Source organism: Ornithorhynchus anatinus, chromosome 12, assembly GCF_004115215.2.
Source record: "Ornithorhynchus anatinus isolate Pmale09 chromosome 12, mOrnAna1.pri.v4, whole genome shotgun sequence".
Lineage (NCBI taxonomy): Eukaryota > Metazoa > Chordata > Mammalia > Monotremata > Ornithorhynchidae > Ornithorhynchus > Ornithorhynchus anatinus.
Genome location: NC_041739.1, coordinates 1,731,239 through 1,753,733, shown reverse-complemented (window position 1 = coordinate 1,753,733; position 22,495 = coordinate 1,731,239). Strand labels below are relative to the sequence as shown.

General features: G+C 60.5%; 1 protein-coding gene across 2 annotated transcripts; it reads right to left on the bottom strand.

Moving 5' to 3' along the window:
* Positions 1-21,421, bottom strand: IRF2 (interferon regulatory factor 2). 2 transcript variants are annotated; one of them, XM_029076952.2, is made up of 9 exons: positions 21,259-21,421; positions 20,747-20,839; positions 11,363-11,462; positions 10,636-10,812; positions 9,376-9,422; positions 8,714-8,831; positions 3,024-3,188; positions 945-991; positions 1-337 (listed from the first exon to the last, which is right to left on the bottom strand). In XM_029076952.2, exons 2-9 carry the CDS (start codon positions 20,831-20,833, stop codon positions 35-37), a joined length of 1,044 nt encoding a protein of 347 aa, XP_028932785.1. In that variant the 5' UTR covers positions 20,834-20,839; positions 21,259-21,421; the 3' UTR covers positions 1-34. The 2 variants fall into 2 exon arrangements, with proteins under 2 accessions (XP_028932785.1, XP_028932783.1); XM_029076950.2 differs by lacking the exon at positions 21,259-21,421 and having other exon boundaries at positions 20,747-20,947.
* Between the last annotated feature and the right edge of the window lie 1,074 nt (positions 21,422-22,495).

The window sequence follows — 22,495 nt, the reverse complement described above, 5'->3', positions numbered from 1 at the left end:
CCGGCCCCCCCGCCGGCCCGTCCCGTCCCCTCCCTCAGCAGCTCTTGACCCGCGCCTGGGCGATGTCCGAGGTCTTCTTGATGACGCTGGCCCGGGTCTCGCGGCCGGGTCGGCCGCCGGGGGCCGCCGGGGGGTCGGCGGGGGCCGGGGAGACGCCGGCGAAGGGGGGCCAGGAGCTGTCGTAGGGCAGGGGGCGGCTCTCCTCCTCCACGGTGACCCGCAGGTCCGGCTTGTTGGACGTGACGAAGGTGGCCATCCCGGGGAGCAGGCAGGAAGAGCCGCGGTCGGAGAGGTACCGCTTCCCTTCGACGCTCCGCCGCCGCCACAGGGGACCGCCCTGGAGGCCCAGACGCCCCGAGTCAGGCCCGGCTCCGCCCCGCCGCCCCACCGCGGGGCCCCCGCGGGCCTCCCCGCCGCTCGCTACGCTGCTCTGCGCGCAGTTGAGCGCTCCGTCGAGACGACCGTCCGACCGTCCGCCCGCCCGCGGGCCGGGATCGGTCTCTGTCGCTCAACTGAACTTTCCAAATGCTCAGCGCAGTGCTCCGCGCACGGATCGAGACGACCGCCTGCCCGCCGGCGGGCAGGGATCGTCTCTATTGCTGAAATGAACTTTCTGAGCGCTCCGTACAGCGCTCCGCTTACAGTTAGGCGCTCGGTCGAGACGATCGGCTGCCCGCCCGGGGGCCGGGATCGTCTCTATCGCTGGACTGATCCTCCCGAGCGCTCGGCGCCGTGCTCCGCACGACAGTTAAGCGCTCCATGGAGACGACCGCCGGCCCGCCCGGGGGCCGGGACCGTCTCTATTGCTGAACTGAACTCTCCAAGCGCTCGGGACGGTGCTCCGCAGAGAGTGAGGGGCTCCGTTTCTCCCTCCGCGAAATAGGGAGAAGACCCGCCCTCCCTCCCGGGCCCCTCTCCGCCCCTCTGGCCCGGCCCACACTCACCTCCGGGCTCTCCTCGTCACTCGGCACGCTGTCCGTCGTTTCGCTCTCTGTCGGGCAAACGGTAAAGGAAGGCCTGACCCGGGCCGCCGGCACCCTCGGAGGGAGGGCGCGGCCCCCACCGCCCTCTCGGACCACGAAATGACGACCATCACTTCGGCGCCCCTTAAAGCGCTCGCTACGCCTCGGCCACTGGGCCGAGCGCCGGAGTAGACACGGCCCCCATCCCAAACGGGGCTCGCGGCCTCAATCCGCTCTTCGATTCGCAGCCGGGGTGGTCGAGGCCCGGGGACGTGAGTGACGGGTCCGGGGTCGCGCGGCAGCCGAGTGGCAGAACCGGCATTAGAACCCAGGGCCTCCTGACTCCCAGGCCTCTGCTCTAGCCACTAGGCCACGCTGCTTCTCCCGGGAGTCAACCGCGAAGCCTCCCTCCTTCAACTCTCCCCCGAACGATCGATCGGTCGACGGTATTCATCGAGCGCTTACTAGGCGCGGAGCGCCGTACCGAGCGCGGCTCAGTGGCAAGAGCCCGGGCTTGGGAGTCGGAGGCCACGGGTTCGAATCCCAGCCCCGCCGCTTATCGGCCGTGCGACTCTGGGCAAGTCACCTGAGGGCTCTACGCCTCAGTTCCCTCACCTATCAAATGGGGAGGAAGACCGTGAGCCCCACGTGGGACAACCTGATGACCTCGTATCCTCGCCAGCGCTTAGAAGAGTGCTCGGCACATAGTAAGGGCTTAACAAATACCTTTATTATTATTATGATGCTCCGCCGACAGCGGTCAGCACCACAGAGAAGGTCACCCCCCGGGGCCACCGCCCCGGTTCCCCCCGACCCCCATCGCCTCAGCCGGCAGCAGCAGAACCAAGCCAACGACCAGCACCGACGTTTTCCGGGGACCGCTTCCTCGGGGGGGGCGACGGTTTAGGGAGGGAACCCGTTGCTTCATCTCAATCTAATCGATCGAGCGGTGTGGCCCAGTGGAAAGAGCACGGGCCTAGGCGTCAGAGGACCCGGGTCCTAACGCCAGCTCGGACAACCGCTCGCCTTCTGACTTCGGGCAAATCACTTAACTTCCCTGGGCCTCGGTTCCCCCTCTAGACTGGAGAGCCCACCGAGGGCAGGGAAGGTGTCTGCCGACTCTAATAATAATAATGTTGGTATTTGTTAAGCGCTTACTATGTGCAGAGCACTGTTCTAAGCGCTGGGGTAAACACAGGGGAATCAGGTTGTCCCACATGGGGCTCACAGTCTTAATCCCCATTTTACAGATGAGGGAACTGAGGCACAGAGAAGTTAAGTGACTTGCCCAGAGTCACACAGCTGACAAGTGGCAGAGCTGGGATTTGAACTCATGAGCCCTGACTCCAAAGCCCGTGCTCTTTCCACTGCGCCGTGCGACTCTGTTACGCTGTACTCTCCCAAGTAATAATGAGAATCATAATGACGATGGCATTCGTTAAGCGCTTACTGTGCGCAAAGCACTGTTCTAAGCACCGGGGGGATATGGGGTCATGAGGTTCTCCCGTGGGGCTGTCGTCATCCCCTTTTTACAGATGGGGTCACCGAGGCCCAGAGAAGTGACCTGCCCGAAGTCACACGGCTGACGGGTGGCGGAGCCGGGATCCGAACCCACGACCTCTGACTCCCAAGCCCGCGTAGATACGCGGTCATCAGGTGGTCCCGCGGGAGGCTCGGGGTCTTCATCCCCATTTCCCAGAGGAGGTCACCGAGGCACCGAGGAGTGAAGCGACTTGCCCAAAGTCACCCAGCTGACGGGTGGCGGAGCTGGGATTAGAACCCGCGGCCTCTGACTCCCAAGCCCGGGATCTTTCCACTGAGACAACTGAAGGAACGAACGACCGGACGGGGGGAGCTTGCCGGTCATTAACCGACGGACTGATTGATAGATTAAGTCGTCTCCGGGTACCGAGCGGGGCCCTTCGGCTGGGGAGGTGGGGGTACTTTCCCAAGCGTTTAGTCCAGTGCTCTGCACGCGGTAAAGCGCTCCATCGAATCGACTGGCTGACTGACTGGATCGGCCGGGGAGCCCCTCCCCCAGGAGCCGGGGGTCCCCCGCACCTGCGTAGGAGGAGACGGGGGAGATCTGTAGGGGGTAGAGCTCGCTCATGCTGACGGGCTGCTCGTCGCTCTCCGTGGTCACCTCCACCACCTGGCAGATGTCCGGCGGGTTGGCGACGATCACTTGGTCCTCGATGGCGCCGTCCAGGTGCGACTGCCCCACCACTGCAAGACAAGGGCGGACCGTGCGGCGACCGGCCCGACCCCCCCAGAGCCGGGGGCGCCGCCGGGCGGGGACGTCCTTCCCCGACTCACTCCCCACGCGCCCACCAGCCTCCCTCTGTCAGAGAGGAGACCCTCCCCATCCTCGACAACCCCGGGTGGGATCTCGGCTGTTTAATCAGAAGAAGAAGAAGAGCCGTGACATTCCTTTCAGCGCTTACTGTGTGCCAGGCGCCGCACTAAGCGCCGGGGTGACCGCGGTTTAGGCCGAACGGATTTTAACGCTTACGAAAGCTGAACGGACAAGATCCGGTACCGATCGAACGCGTGGGTGTCGCGGGGGGGACCGGGTCTGGGTGGATAAGGGGTTCGGTTTCGGACACGTTAAATCGGAGGTCACGGCGGGGCAACCGAGGAGAGACGTCCTGAAGGCGGGAGGAAATGCGAAACCGCAGAGAGGGAGAGAGGTGAGGGCTGGAGATGGAGGTTTGGGAAGCATCCGCAGAGAAACTACGGGGAGAAAGATGAGTGGGTAGAGATGGCGAATAGAAAGGGACCCAGAAACTGGAGGAACCCCCACCGTGAGGGGGTGGGAGGTAAAGGAGGAGCCCGCGAAAGAGACAGAGGAGGAGCGGCCAGAGAGATAAGAGGAGAAGCAGGAGAGGACGGCGTCCGTGAAGCCGAGGTCGGACGACGTCTCCAGGAGGAGGGGGCGGTCGACGGTGTCCGAGGCAGCCGAGAGGCCGAGGAGGCCGAGGAAAGAGTCGAGGTCGCCGGATATGGCAAGAAGGAGATCGCTGGTGACCTTTGAGAGAGGGCTTTCTGTGGAACGAAGGGGTTGGAAGCCAGATCGGAGGGGGTGGGGATCGAGGAGAGAAGTGGAGGAGAGGAACTTGAGAGGGCGGGGGTCGACACCTCGCTCAAGGAGACGGAGAGGAATGGTAGGAGGGGGAAGGGGTGATAGAGGAGGGCGACCGTAAGGTCAAGGCAGAGCGTTTTAGGATGGGGGAGACGGGAGCATGTTTGAGAGTGGCGGGGCGGGATCTGTTGGAGAGTGAACAGTTGAAGTTTATTTGGTTGCCATTGTTTTTATGAGATGTTCTTCCCCTTGACTCTATTTATTGCTTTTGTTCTATTTATCGTACCGCCCGTCTCCCCCGATTAGACCGTAAGCCCGTCAAAGGGCAGGGACCGTCTCTACCTGTTGCCGACTTGTACGTTCAAAGCGCTTGGTACAGTGCTCTGCACATAGTAAGCGCTCAATAAATACTACCGAATGAATGAATGAATGAATGAAGATGGCGGTCGGGGAGGGAAAAGAGGAGGGGGCAAGCACTTCGATAAGACGCAAAGGGATGGGGTCAGATGCGCAGGTGGAGGGGGTGGATTCTGAGAGAAGGCAGGAGGATCTCCTCTCGGGAAACTGCTGGGAAAGATGGCAGAGTTGAAGAAAGGGAAGGGGGAGGGAGGGACTGGAGAGGAGCGAGGGAGATTTTAGGGAGATTACGCCACGGTTTCAATTCTTTCAATCAAGTAGGTAGCCAGGTCGTTAGAGGCAAAGGAAGAGGGAGGCGGTGGCCCAGGGGGTTGGAGGAGGGAGTTAAACGCCTCGAACGACCGGCGAGGGTGACGGGCACGATGGGTGCCAATGAGGCCGGAGAGATGATTTTGCCTGGCAGCAGAGAGGGCAGAGTCAAAGCACGCAAGGATGAACTGGCGGTGGAGGAGGGCGCCCGATACATCTAGATTTCCGCCAGCAGCGCTCTGCGCCCTGCGTCCGGGAGCGAGGGCCGCGGACTGCGGAGGCGATCCGGGGCCGTGGGCTCGCGGTAGGGGACTGACCAAGGGATGGGGGGCGAGCGCGTTGGGTTCGACGGAGGGGATGGTGACGGGGATGTCGATCTGGCCGTCGAGGGGAGGTAGTTTGGGTGGGAAGGTTGAACGGGGCACGATGACTCGAGAAAACCCGACGGGGGTCAAAGGTTCGGTGGTCTCTGTGCCGGGGGAACGGAGGAAGAATCCTCAGCCTCAAAGCACAACCGGAATAATGACGACGGCGTTCGTTCAGCACTTACTACGTGCCAAGCACCGATCTAAGCGCCGGGGTAGATACCAGGTCATCAGGTTGTCCCAGGTGGGGCTCACGGCCTCAATCCCCATTTTACAGATGAGGGAACTGAGGCCCGGACAAGTTAAGCGGCCTGCCCAGGGTCCTACAGCGGACAGGCGGTGGAGCGGGATTAGAACCCACGGCCTCCGACTCCCAAGCCTGAGCTCTCTCCACTAAGCCAAGCTGCCCCTCACACTCTCCCGTCTTTAAACCCGTTGTTTCTCTCTCCCTTTAATTTGTCGTGTCCACCTCCCCCACTAGATTGTAAGCTCCTTGAGGGTAGGGATCATGTCTACTAACTAATAATAATAATAATAATGTTGGGATTCGTTAAGCACCTACTATGCGCAGAGCACTGTTCTAAGCACCGGGGGAGATTCAGGGTCATCAGGTTGTCCCACGTGAGGCTCACTGATAATCCCCATTTTACAGATGAGGTAACTGAGGCCCAGAGAAGTTAAGTGACTTGCCCACAGTCATTGATTCAACAGTATTTATTGAGTGCTTACTATGTGCGGAGCACCGTACCGAGCACTTGGAATGGACAGTTCGGCAACAGTCACCCAGCTGACAAGTGGCGGATCCGGGATTCGAACCCACGACCTCCGACTCCCAAGCCCGGGCTCCTTCCACTGAGCCACGCTGCTTCTCCCAACTATATCGTACCCTCCCAAATGCTTAGTTCTGCGCTCCCCGCCCCCCGGCTCTCTTTAATGGTGCCTGTCAGGCGCTTACTACGTGCCAGGTACTGTACTAAGCGCCGGGGCGGATACGAGACTTCAGGCCGGACACGGTCCACGTCCCGCGAGGGGCTCCACAGCCTTAATTCCCATTTTAAGGACGAGGGAACTGAGGCAGAGAGAAGTGAAGGGACTTGGCCAAGGTCACAGAGCCGGCAGGACCCGTACGGAGCCACCCCCACTCCCTCAGCCCGAGCGCTGGCGGGCAGCCGTGCCCCACGCCAACTCCGCGTTTCGATTCCTGGGTCCTTCGGTACGGGGCCCAGCGGGAGGAGCGCAGGCTTGGGGAGTCACAAGACCTGGGTCCTAATCCCGCCTCCGCCACCTCTCCGCTGTGTGAGACATTTCACTTCTTTGGGTCTCACGTGCCTCATCTGTAAAATGGGGGCGAATAATAATAATAATGACGGTATTTGTTAAGCGCTTACTGTGTGCAAAGCATGTTCTAAGCGCTGGGGCGGGGGGGGAGATACAGGGTGATCAGGTTGTCCCACTTGGGGCTCACCGTCTTCATCCCCATTTTACAGATGAGATCACTGAGGAACAGAGAATAATAATAATGTTGGTATCGGTTAAGCGCTTACTACGTGCAGAGCACTGTTCTAAGCGCTGGGGGGAGATACAGGGTCATCAGGTTGTCCCACGTGGGGCTCACAGTCTTCATCCCCATTTTACAGATGAGGGAACTGAGGCACAGAGAAGTGAAGTGACTCGCCCAAAGTCACACAGCTGACAAGCAGCGGAGCCAGGTTTAGAACCCATGACCTCTGACTCCCAAGCCCGGGCTCTTTCCGCCGAGCCACTCTGGTTAAAACCCTGAGCCCCATGTGGGATCGGGACTGTGTCCAACCCGATTTTCTTGTATCCGCCCCAGCGCTCAGTACAGTGCCTGGCACATAGGAAGTGCTTAAAAAATGCCATAATTATTATTATTCATTATTCAATCGTATTTATTGAGCGCTTACTGTGTGCAGAGCACTGGACTAAGCGCTTGGATGGTACAATCTGGCAACGGATAGAGCTAATCCTTACCCAACAATGGGTTCACAGTCTAGAACGGGGGAGGCGGACAACAGAACAAAACAAGCGTAACTACCCCAGCTCTTAGAACAGTACCTGGCACATAGTAGGTGCTTAACAGATGCCATACTTATTATGGTTATTATTATTATTAACTACCCCAGCGCTTAGAACAGTGCCTGGCACATAGTAAGTGCTTACTAAATATCGTAATTGTTACTATTATTATTGTTAAGGGAGTCTTTTCCTCTGCCTGGCACGAAACCAGGGGAAAAGCGGAATGAAGAAAAGGAAAAACCGTGACTCGGAAAGCTTCCTTTCACTCCGGGGGCCGGCGGAGGCAGGACGGGGCGTCGGTCGGCCGATGCCACGGGGGCCGGGCTGGCCCGACGCTGGGTAGCCGGCACCAGGAAGAGGGTGGAACCGGAGCCCACGTGAACAGAGGGCCGGGCCCCGCGTCTCCGACAAGGTTACACGACAGGGAACCCTGCCCCGAAAGCCCAGGCAGAAAAACAACCCCTGCAAACCCGACTTCGCTGCTGCGTTACGTTAATTAGTTTTAATCGGTCCCCAGAGCCGTGCCGGCTTCCAGGCTGGGTGGGAGAAAACGGCAGCACGGAGCCCTCGCGATTTCCCGGTCCCGGAGCCTCTGCACGGGGAAAAGGCCGAGCTTTTCACGGCCGAACAGTGGTCGCGCTTAAGGCCTCTCCATCCGCGGGCAAAAAGGCCAAAACTGAGGCCGGGTGGGGCCCCGGGGCCCGGGCCTCAGGCTCCGGTATTCCGACGACGTCCCGCCTCAGCCGGGCGGGAATAATCGGAAGGAAAATCGCCGGGGGGGGGGGGGGGGCGCCGGTCACCGCGGTGGCTCCCTTCACCCCTTTTTTAAAAAAATGGTATCTGTTAACAAGAACGACGACGGTGACGACAGTAACGATAACGGTGTTATCCGTTAAGCGAGTACTACGTACCGAGCGCTGTTCTAAGCGCTGGGTTAGATATAAGGTAATCAGGTCGTCCCACGTGGGGCTCACGGTCTTCACCCCCATTTTCCAGATGGGGGAACTGAGGCACGGAGAAGTGAAGTGACTTGCCCAAAGTCACACAGGTGATAAGCGGCGGAGCCGGGATCAGAACCCACGACCTTTGACTCCCCAGCCCGGGCTCTTTCCACTGAGCCACGCTGTGGTATTTCCTAATGGCACTGTTCCGGGGTAGATACAAGCCAATCAAGGTTGGACCCAGTCCCCGCCCCACATGGGGTTCCCAGTCTTAATCCCCATTCCCAGATGAGGGAACTGAGGCCCAGAGAAATGAAGTGACTTGCCCAAGACCACACTGCAGGCAAGTGGCGGAGCCGAGATTAAAACTCAGGTCCTTCTATCAGGCCCGGGCTCTATCCACGAGGCCACGCCGCTTCGCTAGGAAATCCTCAAAACAGGTCCTGCGCCACGAAGGTGCCCAGTACAGTCCCCCTGCACACTCAAGGCATCCAGCACAGCGCCTGCACACGTTAGGTACCCTGACCGCAATGCCAGTCGACTGACGTCAACGTGGAAGAGGCGAGCAACCGCTCCTTCGCCTCGAAGTGAAATTCCTCCCGCTGCAGTCGGGGCCCGCCGTCCCCTCCCCGGGGCCCTCCTCCGGCCGTCCCTCCTCACCTATGATGTTCACCGTGCTCTCTTTCTCGCTCTTTATCGTCGACGCCAAGACCGCGTAGTCAGGAGAGACCTCGCTCAGCCCGTTGCTCAGCCCCAGAGATGACTCTACCGGCTCTTGCTAGGAGGAAGGAGAAGAAGAAAGCGGGCCTGAGGTGGGTTCCTTCTCCTCTCTCCTCCAAACTTGGTCCGGGCTGGGCGCCTTTCCCCCCGGCCTGTCCCACAGAGGACCCGGTTGCCCTAGGCCGTAGATGCCCCCGTGAACTCTCCCAAGGGCTCAGTACAGTGCTCTGCATACAGTAAGTGCTCAATAAATGCGACTGACTGACTGACTGAATGAATGAACCAACTCTGATCTGCCACAGCAGAAGTTCCCTGTGGGCAGGGACGTTGCTTTGGGCTCGGGGGTAACAGATTCATTCATTCAATCGTATTTATTGAGCGCTTACTATGTGCAGAGCACTGTACTAAGCACTCGGAATGGACAATTCGGCAACAGATAGGGACGATCCCTGCCCGGTGACGGGCCCGCGGTCTGATCGGGGGAGACGGACGGACAGAAACAAGTCAACGTAATCAGGATGAACAGATGCCCGGCACCCCAGGCCACCCTGAATCCCTCTCTGATCCCGGCCCCCTTTCCCCCCACCAGACCCCCAACTCACCTTGATGGTCTTGACTCTGTCCTCTTTCTCGGTCTTCAGCTTCTTTCCTGCGGCCCGAGGACCAAGTCTGTTACGATCCGGCAGGCTCCACGGCCGCCCACGGGCCGCTGATCCATCCCCTCTCTCCCCGCTTCAGTCTATATACTTCACTCTGCTGCCCGGATTCTCTTTCTACAGGAACTCCCCTCCTCAAAAACCTCCAGTGGTCGCCTATCGACCTCCGCTCCAAACAAAAACTCCTCACTCTTGGCTTCCGAGCTGTCCATCCCCTGGCCCCCTCCTACCTCTCCTCCCTTCTCTCTCTCTCCGGCCCGGCCCGCACGCTCCGCTCCTCCGCCGCCCGCCTCCTCGCCGTCCCCCGTTCTCGCCCGTCCCGACGACGACCCCCGGCCCCCGTCTTCCCCCCGTCCCGGGACGCCCTCCCTCCTCACCTCCGCCAGACTCACTCTCTTCCCCCCTCCCAAGCCCTCCTGAGAGCTCACCTCCTCCGGGAGGCCTTCCCGGACTGAGCCCCCCTTTCCCTCTGCTCCTCCCCCCCCCCCCGTCGCCCCACCCGCTCCCTCTGCTCCACCCTCCTCCTCGCCCCACAACACGTGTGTAGATATGAACATATCTATAATTCTATTTCTTTTACCAGTGACGTGTATAGATCTATAATTCTATTTACATGGATGCCATCGATGCCCGTCTACTCGTTTTAACGTCTGTCTCCCGCCCTTCTAGACTGTGAGCCCCGGGTGGGCAGGGATCGTCTCTAACTGCTGCCCAGTTGTACTTTGCGAGCGCTCGGTACAGTGCTCCGCACACAGTTAAGCCCTCGATAAATACGACTGAATGAATGAATCCCGACCCCGACCGCACCCCCTTCTGCCCCCCCAGTCCTCCCCCACCCCTCCGAACCCCTCAACTGGGGAGGAGAAGGATCGGGTCCCAGCCCTCGTGCGGAAGCCGGACCGTTATACGCTCACCGTGAGCGAGCGACGCGTCTACCGACTCTCCCCCAAGCACCGACTACAGTGCTCTGCACCCAGTAACTGCTCGGTAAATACTCCTGACTGGTGGATTCTGGGTTCTAATCCTGGCTCCGGCGTGGGACACTGGACAAGCCCCGTCACCTCCCTGGGCCTCGGTTTCCTCCTCTGTAAAATGGGGCTGGCGGCGCCCGCCTCCCCCCGGCGTGCGGGGCCGGGGGGCAGATGGGTCGCGCCAGCCAGGTGGGGAGGGGGCGGGCTCAGCCGGCGGCCCTCCCCGGGGCCGCACCTTTTTTGGACGGCCGCTCGGACAGCGGCAGCATGCGGTAGACCCGGAAGGCGTTGTTCCCCTTCTTGTTGCTCCTGTCCTTGACCTCCTCGATGTCGGGCAGGGAGTTCATGGCGCAGCGGAAGTTGGCCTTCCAGGTCTTGGGGTCCGCCTTGTCCACACCGGGCTGATGCTTCCCTGGAGCGGGGTCGGAAAGGGGGCCGAGGACGGAGGGAGGGGTGGGGGGGAGCGCGTTAGGGCCGGACGCGGAGGCTTTAACCCCCTACCCCGCCGAGCGACGCGCGGGGGCGGGGGGACCCCGCCCGAGAGGCCGGGACCTCGGACCTTCCCTCGGCATACTTCGGGGTGAGGGGGCTCCCCGGCCCGGAGACCGCGTTTCGACAAGCCGCCGAGTACGGTGCTCTGCACGCGGTAAGCGCTCGATAAATACGACGAAGAAGAAACGGTTGACATCCTCCCCCACCCATCCGACACGTGGCGGGGAACACTGGCTTCCGGGCCCGTGCCGCTGCCGGGGGTTTCGTCCGCGACGGCCGCCGTGAGCCCACTCATTCGTTCCATCGTATTTACTGAGCGCCTACTGTGTGCAGAGCACCGGACCAGGCGCTTGGAAAGAACAATCCGGCAACAGATAGAGACGATCCCTACCCGACAACGGGCTCGATCCCTCCCCCGGCCCCCAACCCTCTCCCCCAACGAGCGCGGGGGGGCGGGAAGTGGCAGGTACCCGTATGGATGGCCCAGTTCCTGAATAGGGGAGCGTCTTTCTCCACATCCCACCCATGCCGGGCCGCGTGCATCCATGGGATCTGGAAAATCTTCTTCTCCTGGAAGCAGAAAGGAATAATAATGATTGTGGCATCCGTCAAGCGCTCACCGTGCGTTGGGGCGGAGAGCGAACCGGTCGGACACGGTCCCCGTCCCGCGTGGGACTCGCAGTCTCGATCCACGTTTCGCGGCCGAGGTGGATGAGGCACAGAGAAACAGGCGATACGTCCGAGGTCACACAGCGGACCGGCGGCGGAGCTGGGACCTTCTGACTCCCAGGCCCGGCTTCCGACCACGACTCCACGCCGCTTCGGCGACCGATCGGTTTCTCCCGAGGATGGCTACCGGGCTCACCGTCGCCTCGCTGACGACATTATCGACGACAGGCGTGTTTAGTAAAGCCCTGCTATAAGTGCCGAGATCCGAGCCCGTATCCTCTCCCGACTGCTCCGTCGGCCTCCCCGCTGACCTCCCTGCCTCCCGTCTCTCCCCAGTCCGGTCCGTACTTCGCTCCGCCGGCCGGATCGTTTTGGTGAAAGAAACGTTGCGGCCACGTCTCCCCGCTCCTCAGGGACCGCCAGCGGTTGCCCATCCAGCAATATCGTCGGCTTTCAAGGCGCTCGGCTGGCCCCATCCTCCCTCACCTCTCCGATCTCCTACTCCGACCCGGCCCACAGACCTCGCTCTCCGAACGTCGACGGACTCACCGTACCTCGTCCCCGTCGGTCCGGCCGCCGGCCCCTTGCCCCGCCTCTGGCCTGGAACTCCCTCCCCCTTCCCGGCCAACAAACCTAACTCTCTCCACCTTCGAAGCCTTATTAAAATCGCACCTCCACCGAGAGGGTTTCCCCAACTAAGCCCTCATTTTCCCTCCCCCCCCCCACCTCCCGCATCACCCTCGCACCTTGGATTTGCACCCTTTATTCGGCCCGCCCTCGGCATTTACGTATAGATCCGTAATTTATTCTGATGTCCGTCTCCCCTTTCGACTGCAAAGTCCTCGTGGGCGTGGACCATATCTACCGACTCTCCCGAGCGCTTAGTACAGCGCTCTGAACCCACTTACGTACTCAGTGAATACTGTCCATTGACTCATCTGCTGGTCCTGAATCCCCATTTTAAAGACGAGGAGACCGAGGCCCAGAGAACAATAATAATGACGGTATTAAGTGCCTACTAATAATAATGTTGGCATTCGTTAAGCGCTTACTATGCGCAGAGCACTGTTCTAAGCGCTGGGGTAGATCCAGGGTCACCGGGTCGTCCCACGTGAGGCTCACGGTCTTCATCCCCATTTTACAGATGAGGGAACTGAGGCCCAGAGAGGTTAAGTGACTCGCCCACAGTCACCCAGCCGCCAAGCGGCAGAGCCGGGATTCAAACTTATGACCTCTTACTCCCAAGCCCGTGCTCTTTCCACTGAGCCACGCTGCTGATGTTGGTATTCGTTAAGCGCTTACTATGCGCAGGGCACCGTTCTAAGCGCCGGGGTAGATCCAGGGTCATCGGGTCGTCCCACGTGAGGCTCACGGTCTTCATCCCCATTTTACAGGTGAGGTCACTGAGGCCCAGAGAAGTGAAGTGACTCGCCCAGAGTCGCGCAGCTGACAAGCGGCAGAGCCGGGATTTGAACTCATGACCTCTGATTCCCAAGCCCGTGCTCTTTCCACGGAGCCACGCTGCTTCTCCTATATGCCAAGCACCGTTCTAAGCGCCGGGGAAGATGCAAAGTTATCAGTTTGTTCCAAGTGGGGCTCACAGTCTTAATCTCCATTTTACAGATGAGGCCGCTGAGGCTCAGAGAGGTGAAGTGACTTGCCCCAGCTCACACAGCGGTAAAGTGAAGGCGCGGGGATTAGAACCCAGGTCCCCGGACTCTCAGAGCTCGGCTCTTTCCGCCGGGCGACGCCGCTTCTCTGTTCTCACTTCTGCCAGCCGTTGGGCCTCGGGGAATTCACTCGGCCTTCCTGGCTTCAGTTTCCTCATCTATAAAATGGGAAGAAAACCCCCGACAACCTCCTACTTCAAAGGGGTAAGCATCCACTTACCGGAACGATCAGCTCGCTGATGGGCAATTATTTTTCACACATTAGGAGATTGTTGCTAATAATAATAATAACAATAGCAAAAAAGAGTAATAGCAGGAGGCAGCGCGGTCTAGTGGAAAGTACCTACGACGGGGAAATTAGGAGACCCGGTTTCTTGTTTTGGCTTCGCCCCGTCCTCCTGCGTGACCTTATGCAGAGAAGCGGCGTGGCTCAGTGGAAAGAGCCCGGGCTTGGGAGTCAGAGGTTGTGGGTTCCACTCCCGGCTCCGCCACATCAGCCGTGTGACTTTGGGCCAGTCGCTTCACTTCTCCGGGCCTCGGTTCCCTCATCTGGAAAACGGGGATGAAGACGGTGAGCCCCGTGTGGGACAACCTGGTCACCCTGTATCCTCCCCAGCGCTTAGAACAGCGCTTGGCACACAGTAAGTGCTTAACGAATACCAAAATCATTATCGTCATCACTTAACCTCTCTGGGCCTTAGTTTCCTCATCCGTAAAATGGGGGCACGCTGCCTGCTCCCCTTGCCTCAGGTTGCGAGCCCCGTGGGCCACGGGAACCGTGTCCGGTCCGACTGGGAAACAGCACGGTGTAGCGGATAGAGGCACGGGTTCTAATCCCGGCTCCGCCGCCGGTCTGCTGGGTGACCTTGGGCAGGTCGCTTCACTTCTCTGGGCCTCGGTTACTTCGTCTATAAAACGGGGATGGGGACTGTGAGCCCCACTCAGTGCTTAGTACAGAACCTGCCACCTTAACTCTTTGTTAAGCTCTTAACAAATGCCACAATAATTATTATTAATAATTCTTCCGTATCCACCCCGGTGTTGAACACAGTGTCCGGCACATCTGTTCTTCGGAGCAGTGCTCCCCAGCGGAGCTGGTGCCGACGAAGCAGCACCGCCCGGTGGATACAGCCCCGGCCTGGGAGCCAGGAGGACCCGAGTTCTACTCCCGGTTCGGTCACTCGTCCGCTGCGTGACCTCGGGCTAATCGTTTTACTTCTCTGAGCCTCGGTAACCTCATCTGTAAAATGGGGATCACGACATGTGGGACAGGGGACCGTTCTGACAAGCTCGTATCCGCCCCGGTGCTTAGTCGAGCCCCATACGGGGGGACAGGGACGGTGTCCAACTCAATTTGCCTGTCTCCACCCCAGCGCTTAGTACGGTGCCTGTCACACAGTAAGCACTTAACAAACACCATCATCATCATCATCATCATTATCATCATCACCATCACAGCGCCCGGCACACAGTAAATGCTTAACAAACGTAGGTTCGGGCCCATCTCTCGGGACACGCTCAGTCCTGCACCTAGAACTCACCCAGGGGAACTAAAAAAGAGGCCAAAGACTTTGAGGGAAAGCCCCCCCCCCCGGGCTTCAGCGTCGTGGCCACGGAGAAGCGAAAGCGGAAACTTCTGCTCCGTCCCCCTCAGCGGGAAGTCTCGTCGTGGGGCGAGCGGGCCGGGGTGGCACGGAGGAGGAAAGTCACGTAACCTCAGCGCCCGACCCCTGGGGCTTTTTAACGGGTTGCCTCGAGACCCCAGTGGATGACGTCTCGAAGTAACTACACGGACCTTCCGCGGGTCACCCGGCGGCCTCCGGCCCCAGCCCCCCGGCTGGCGTTCCCATCCGAACTCCTCCGGCGGTTCACGGGAGCCCGCGGCCTCCATTTCCCCTCCGCCGGCTTCCTCCCCGCCCCGCTACATCCGGCCCCTCACGCCCGGGTCACCGACGACCTCCTCGACTCCGTCTTCATCCACCTCGACCTCTCTCCCTCCCTCCTCCGAGACACGATATCCTTGATATCCTTCTCTTCTGGCCTCCTCCTCCCTCTCTGGCCACCCCCTTTTTTTTTTCTATGGTTTTTGTTAAGCGTTTACTACGTGCCGGGCATCGTACTAAGTGCTGCAGTAGACACAAGGTAATAACAATAACAATAATGTCGGTATTTAAGCGCTTCCTATGTGCCGAGCACCGTTCTAAGCGCTGGGGCAGATACAGGGTCATCAGGTTGTCCCACATGAGGCTCCCGGTCTTCACCCCCACTTGACAGATGAGGGAACTGAGGCAGCGAGAAGTGAAGCGACTTGCCCAAAGTCACACAGCCGACAAGCGGCGGAGCCGGGATTAGAACCCACGACCTCGGACTCCCGAGCCCGGGCTCTTTCCACTGAGCCACGCTGCTTCTCAGGCTGGGGTAGATACAAGTGAAATAGGTTGGATATCAGTCTGGACACAGTCCGTGTCCCACTTGGGGCTCACAGTCTTCATCCCCATTTCACAGGTGAGGGAACTGAGGCACAGAGAGGCAAAGTGACTTTCCCAAGGCCACACGGCAAGCAAGCGGCAGAGCCGGGATTAGAACTCAGGTCCTGCTGACTTCCAGGCCTGTGCGCTATCCACTAGGCCATTCCTCAGACTCATTCTCTCTCTTTTTTTAAAAAATGGCATCTGCGAAGTGCTAAATATGGGTCAAACACTGTTCTAAATAATGATGTTGGTATTTGTTAAGCGCTTGCGATGTGCCAAGCACCGTTCTAAGCGCTGGGGGAGATACAGAATGATCAGGTCGTCCCATGTAGGGCTCCCAGTCTTCATCCCCGTTTGACAGATGAGGGAACTGAAGCACAGAGAAGTCAAGTGACCTGCCCAAGGTCACACAGCCGACAAGCGGCGGAGCCGGGATTGGAACCCACGACCTCCGACTCCCAAGCCCGGGCTCTTTCCACTGAGCCACGCGGTTTCTCAGGCTGGGGTAGATACAAGTTCATTCATTCACTAGCATTTACTGAGCGCTTACTACGTGCAGAGCACCGGACGAAGCGCTCGGAACGAACAAGTCGGCAACAGACAGAGACGGCCCCCGCCGTCTGACGGGCTTACGGTCTGATCGAGTGAAATAGGTGGGACGCAATCTTGGCCCCGCACGGGGCTCGCGGTCTAATTAGGGGGGAGAACAAGAGGACCGAGGCACAGAGACGGGAAGGTCACAGAGCAAGCGTGTGGTGGAGCCGCGATTAGAACTCAGGTCCTCTGACTCCCAGGCCCGTGCTCTTTCCACTAGGCCACGCTCCTTCTCTTCCGCCTCTCGGTCCCTCTCTGCAGGCGTCCCTTGAAGTTCTACTTCCTATCTCCCCTCGAAAGCAGCATTTATTCATTCGATCGTATCTCTTGAGCGCTTACTACGTGCAGAGCACCGTAGTAAGCGCTCGGAACGGACAATTCGGCAACAGAGAGAGACGACCCCCGCCCAGTAACGGGCTCACAGTCTAAACGATCCTAACCTCACTCTCACGGGGGGGGGGGGGGGGGGGGGCTCAACGATTCATACGGCGTCAGCTACCCCATCTCCGCTGAAGATTCTCGGGTCTACGCCCCACATGATAAGAAGAATAACAACACTTATTATTCTGGCATTTGATAAGAGCTTACTATGTACCGGACATTTTATTTAGCACCGGGAGATACAGGATAATCAGATCCCACCCGTGACTCACCTTCTAAGAGGGAGCACGGGTACTGAACCCCCACTTTGCAGATGAGGGAACTGAGGCCTGGAGAAGTGACCTACCCAAGGCCACACGGCAGGACGGTGACGGAGCCGGGATTAGAGCCCAGGTCCTCGGACCCCCCCGGTCTACGTTCCGTACCGGCGTGGCTCGGCGGAAAGGGCACGGGCTCGGGAGTCGAAGGTCACGGGTTCGAATCCCGGCTCCGCCACGCGTCAGCTGGGTGACTGTGGGCGAGTCACTTCCCTTCTCTGTGCCTCGGTTCCCTCATCTGTCAAATGGGGATGAAGACCGTGAGCCTCACGCGGGACCACCTGATGAGCCCGCATCTCCCCCAGCGCTTAGAACGGTGCCCCGCACATAGGAAGCGCTTAACAGATACCAACGTTATTATTTCCACTGGGTGACGCTGCTTCCGTCTCCTCCCGCCTCCAGGACACCGCCACCTTGGTGTCCCGCTGGAGCCCGACGCCCACAACGCAACTCCTCGTCTTCCCTCCCCAATCCTCTCCTCCGCGGATCTCTCCCGCCGCTGTCGGCAAGACGCTGGCCCTCCCCGTGTCCTCGTCCTCCTTCCGCTCTCCCACTCAGCCTCTCGGAACCCTGTCCGATCGCCTCCCCGTTTCCCGGACCGTAAGCTCGCCGTGCCGAGCGCTTAGTACAGCGCCCTGCGCCCGGCAAGCGCCCGATCAACGCAGATACCACTGACTGACCGATTTCCTGGATCTGCCTTCTCCCCGGCCGAATGGCTGCCACCCTGGTCCGATCTCTTGGGGGAGATGATCGCATCAGTCTCCTCTCTAGACTTCCCCAACTCCGAAGTCCTTCTAAACACCCCACCTCTTCCAGGAAACCTTCCCTGATTAATCTCCGATTTCCCCGGCCGGGTCGCGGTAACAGCCACCTTTAATACCGAAACATAATCTCGGCTCACGTTCGGATGCAATTATTTCTCCTTTCCGCACGCTGCGGCCGTTGGTAGCAGAAGTGGGGCAGGAAGAATACATTGTATATGAAACATAATAAGAATAATACAGACGTACGTACAACCGAGGGTGTGAGCGTGTGCGTCCGAAGGGAAAATTACGGATGCCGGAAGGTTGGAAGTAGGCTTACAATAGATTCACAGAGATATCGATCGTGGCTGTATTATAAAATCTCCAGAAGGGAAAGTTAGAGATGTCAGACCTACCCGATTTACTTCCCCTATTTATTTTGTTAATGAGGTGTCCATCCCCTCGATTCTATTTATCGCGATAACGTTGTCTTGTTTTCGTTTTGTTCTGTTTTGCTCTGCCGTCCGTCTCCCCCGATTAGACCGGGAGCCCGCCGTTGGGCGGGGATGGTCTCTCTCCGTCGCCGAATTTTAATAACAACAATAATGTTGGTATCTGTTAAGCGCTTCCTATGCGCAGAGCACCGTTCTAAGCGCTGGGGGAGATCCAGGGTCATCGGGTCGTCCCACGTGAGGCTCCCGGTCTTCATCCCCATTTGACAGATGAGGTGAGGGAGGCACAGAGAAGTTAAGCGCCTTGCCCACGGTCACACAGCCGACAAGCGGCAGAGCCGGGAATCGTCCATTCCAAGCGCTCGGTCCAGTGCTCTGCACATAGTAGGCGCTCAGTAAATACTACCGAAGGAATGAACGACAAGGACGGAGAGGGGAGAGTCGGGGTACGGGATGGTCCGTGCTGCATCGGTAAGGGAAAGTCAGGGATGGAGGAGGAGGAGGAGGAGTCGGGGGCGAATAACGGTGCATCCTGGCTCACCGTGGGGAGAGTCGGGGACGGAGAGGGGAGGGTCGGGGGCGTTGGAGGGTCCGTGCTGGGTCACCGGGGGAGAATCAGGGATGCGGAGGGGAGGGGAGGGGTGCCGGAGGGTCCGTCCCGAACCCTGAGGGAGGGTATCGAGAAGCGTGGTTGATAGCTGCTCCTCCCAGCCCCCCGGTGCCCCCCGCTGAGAGACGGAGCCCCGGGCCGGCCGGACGGAGGGGCTTCGCCGGGGGGGGGGGGGGGGGGGGCGTCTCTCCCGTGCCGCCCCCTACTCCTGCCCCGTCTCCCGCCGGGCGCAGAAAGGTGGGCGCCGCCGACCGGGGCCGGGGGTCCCCCCGCACCCGACGTGACGAAGCCGCCGCGGCCGGCCGCTTGCCTCGGGCCGGGGGGCCGGCCGGCCTGCGATCGGGGACGGGGGGGCACCGAGCGGCTGGACAGCTACACCCGGCCCGCACCCTTTCCCGCGGACGGCACGACCGTCCTTCCCGTCTCTCGGGCCCGCGATCTCGGTGTCGTCCTCGACTCGTCTCTCCCGTTCGCCCCACGCGTCCCATCCGTCACCGAGACCCGCCGGTCTCACCTCTACGAGCTATGGCCGAGATCCGCCCTCTCCTCTCCACCCGGACGGCTACCTCGCCGCTACGGGCTCTCGTCATATCCCGGCTAGACCGCCGTGTCGGCCTTCTCTTCCGACCTCCCTTCCTCCTCTCTCGCCCCGCTCCGGTCTATCCTTCGCTCCGCCGCCCGGCTCATCTTCCCGCGGAAACGATCCGGGCCCGTCGCTCCCCTTCTCAAACACCTCCGGTGGTCGCCTGTCGACCTCCGCTCCGAACCGAAACTCCTCGCTCTAGGCTTCGAGGCTGTCCGTCACCTGGCCCCTTCCCACCTCTCCTCCCTTCTCTCTTTCTCCCGCCCGCCCCGCCCGCTCCGCTCCTCCGCCGTCCCCCGGTCTCGCCCGTCCCGCCGTCGGCCCCCGGGCCGCGGCCTCCCGCGGTCCCGGGACGCCCTCCCTCCTCGCCTCCGCCGGACCGATCCTCTTCCCCTCTTCGAAACCCTACTTAAAACTCACCTCCTCCGAGAGGCCTTCCCGGACCGAGCTCCCCTTCTCCCTCCACTCCCTCTACCGCGCCCCCCCCCCCCGCCTCTCCGCGGCTTAACCCTCTTTTCTCCCCCATCTCCCTCCGCTCCTCCCCCTCTCCCTTCCCATCCCCTCGGCACCGTGCCCGTCCGCTCGACTGCATATATCTTCGTCCCCCTATTTATTTTGTTAATGAAATGTACATCGCCTCGATTCTATTTAGTCGCCATCGTTTTCACGAGACGTCCTTCCCCTCGACTCTACCTACCGCCATCGTTCTCGTCCGTCCGTCTCCCCCGATCGGACCGTGGGCCCGTCGGACGGCGGGGACCGTCTCTATCTGTCGCCGACTCGTCCGTTCCGAGCGCTTAGTACAAGTGCCCTGCACACAGTGAGCGCTCGATAAACACTATTGAATGAACGAATGAATGAACCCCCTGCTCCTCTCACGCCGACCTCCTCACCTTGCCTCCCCCTCACCCGTCTCGCCGCTGACTTCTCGCCCACGTCCCGCCTCTGGCCCGGGGCACCCTCCCTCTCCACGTCCAAAAAAACCATCACTCCCCACCGCCTTCGAAGCCTTATCGAAGGCCCGTCTCCTCCGAGAGGCCTTCCCCGACCAGGCCCTCCTTCCCTCCTCCCCCGCTCCCTCCCGCGTCGCCCTGACTTGCTCCCTCGATTCACCCCCGCTCCCAGCCCCCCGGCGCTCGCGTCCGTCCCCGTCATTTATTGATCGCCGTTAACGTCGGTCTCCCCCTCTAGACTGTAAGCTCGTTGTGGGCGGGGAACGTCACCGTCGCGGACGCCTCGGAGCTCGGTCCGGTGCTCTGCGCACGGCAGGCGCTCAATAAATGACCGGCAGGCGGGGGGGCCCACCCGTCCCCCCGCCCGATCCCGCGGCCCCCCGACCCCCCGGGGCCCCCGCGAGAGCTCACCTTGTTCAGCCACTTGAGGCCGGGGATGGTGTTGGAGTTGATCTGCTCTTCCAGCCACGGCCTCATGCGCATGCGTTCCACTGGCATCGTCACCTTCGGCCCAAGACAGGACAGCCGGCGGCATCAGCTGGACGCCGAGAGCCCCCTCGCCGACCGGAAGCTCGCGGTGGGCAGGGGACGGGTCCGTCGGTCGCTTCGCCGTCCTCTCCCGAGCGCCTCGTACCCGCTAAGCGCCGCGAACGCGCCGCCCCCCCCCCCCCCCGGCGCACCCCCGGACGCCGCACTCGGGGGCCCCCGCTCCGACGGTCACGGAAAATCCTCCCCTGGCCCTCTCCCCCTAACGTCCGGGCGACCACCGGAGAACTCCTCCCCCCGGATCTGCTCTAACCCCTCTAGCCTGCAAGCTCGCTGTGGGCGGGGAACGCGTCTGTTCGTTCCTACAGTCTACCCTCCTTATCGTCCGGCACAGTGTCCGGCCCACGGCGAGCGCTCGGTAGATACGACCGACCCACCGGCCCCCCAGGCAGTCGCCGGAGAAATATTCCCAGGCGCACGCTCCGTCCCGGAAGTACGTCCAACGCACACGGTCCATTCGTTCGTTCTGGCTCAGTGGAAAGAGCTCGGGCTCGGGAGTCGGAGGTCCCAGGTTCGAATCCCGGCTCAGCTACCTGTCTGCTGTGGGACTGTGGGCAAGTCACTTCACTTCTCCGGGCCTCAGTTCCCTCATCTGTAAAATGGGGATGAAAACTGAGAGCCCCAGGCGGGACGACCTCATCACCCTGTATCTCCCCCGGCGCTTAGAACAGTGCTCTGCACATAGTAAGCGCTTAACAAATAGCAACATTATTAAGTCACTTCACTTCTCTGGGCCTCGGTCCCCTCATCTGCAAAATGGGGATGAAGACCGTGAGCCTCACGTGGGACCACCCGACGACCCTTGTATCTCCCCCAGCGCTCGGAACGGTGCTCTGCACGGAGTAAGCGCTTAACAGATACCCACAGAGGAGCAGCGTGGCTCCGTGGAAAGAGCCCGGGCCTGGGAGTCAGAGGTCGCGGGTCCTAATCCCGACTCCGCCACTCGTCTGCTGTGTGACCTCGGGCAGGCCGCTCCACCTCTCTGTGCCTCGGTGACCTCATCGGTACAAATGGGGATTAAAAACACGTGAGCCCCACGTGGGACCATCCGATGACCCCGTATCCGCCCCGGCGCTCAGAACGGCGCACCGCACAGAGTCGGCGCTTAACCAATACCACCGTCATCGTCATCGCTCTAGTCCATACTCGGTCGATCGTATCCATCGCTCTCTTCGTTCAGTCGCGTTTATCGGTCTAGTCTACCGTCGGTCGTATTTACCGAGCGCTTCCTCAGTATCGGGGCGCCGCGCCGAGTGCGACGTATCGGAGTTGGTGGACACGTTCCCCGCTCACGAGGAGTTCACGGTCTGGGGGGGGGGGGGGGGGGACTAGTGCGCAATAAATATCATTGATCGATCGATCGATCGATGAAAAGAGGACGCCTAGGAGGGGCTTGGGGGGGTCTAGTGAGGGGGCGGCGGGCCGGGAGGGAGAAGTGGCCCCAGTTAAACCTGACAGTTGGTCTAAAGAACAGGCCCGGGGCAACGGGTAAATCAACAACCGACAGACAAACAGCCCAACAGGAGGGGTGTCGAGGCAGCTCGGGGTTGCAGAACAGGAAGGACACCGTTCCAACACCGAGCAGCCTGTTGGCCTCCCTGTTCGACACCACCC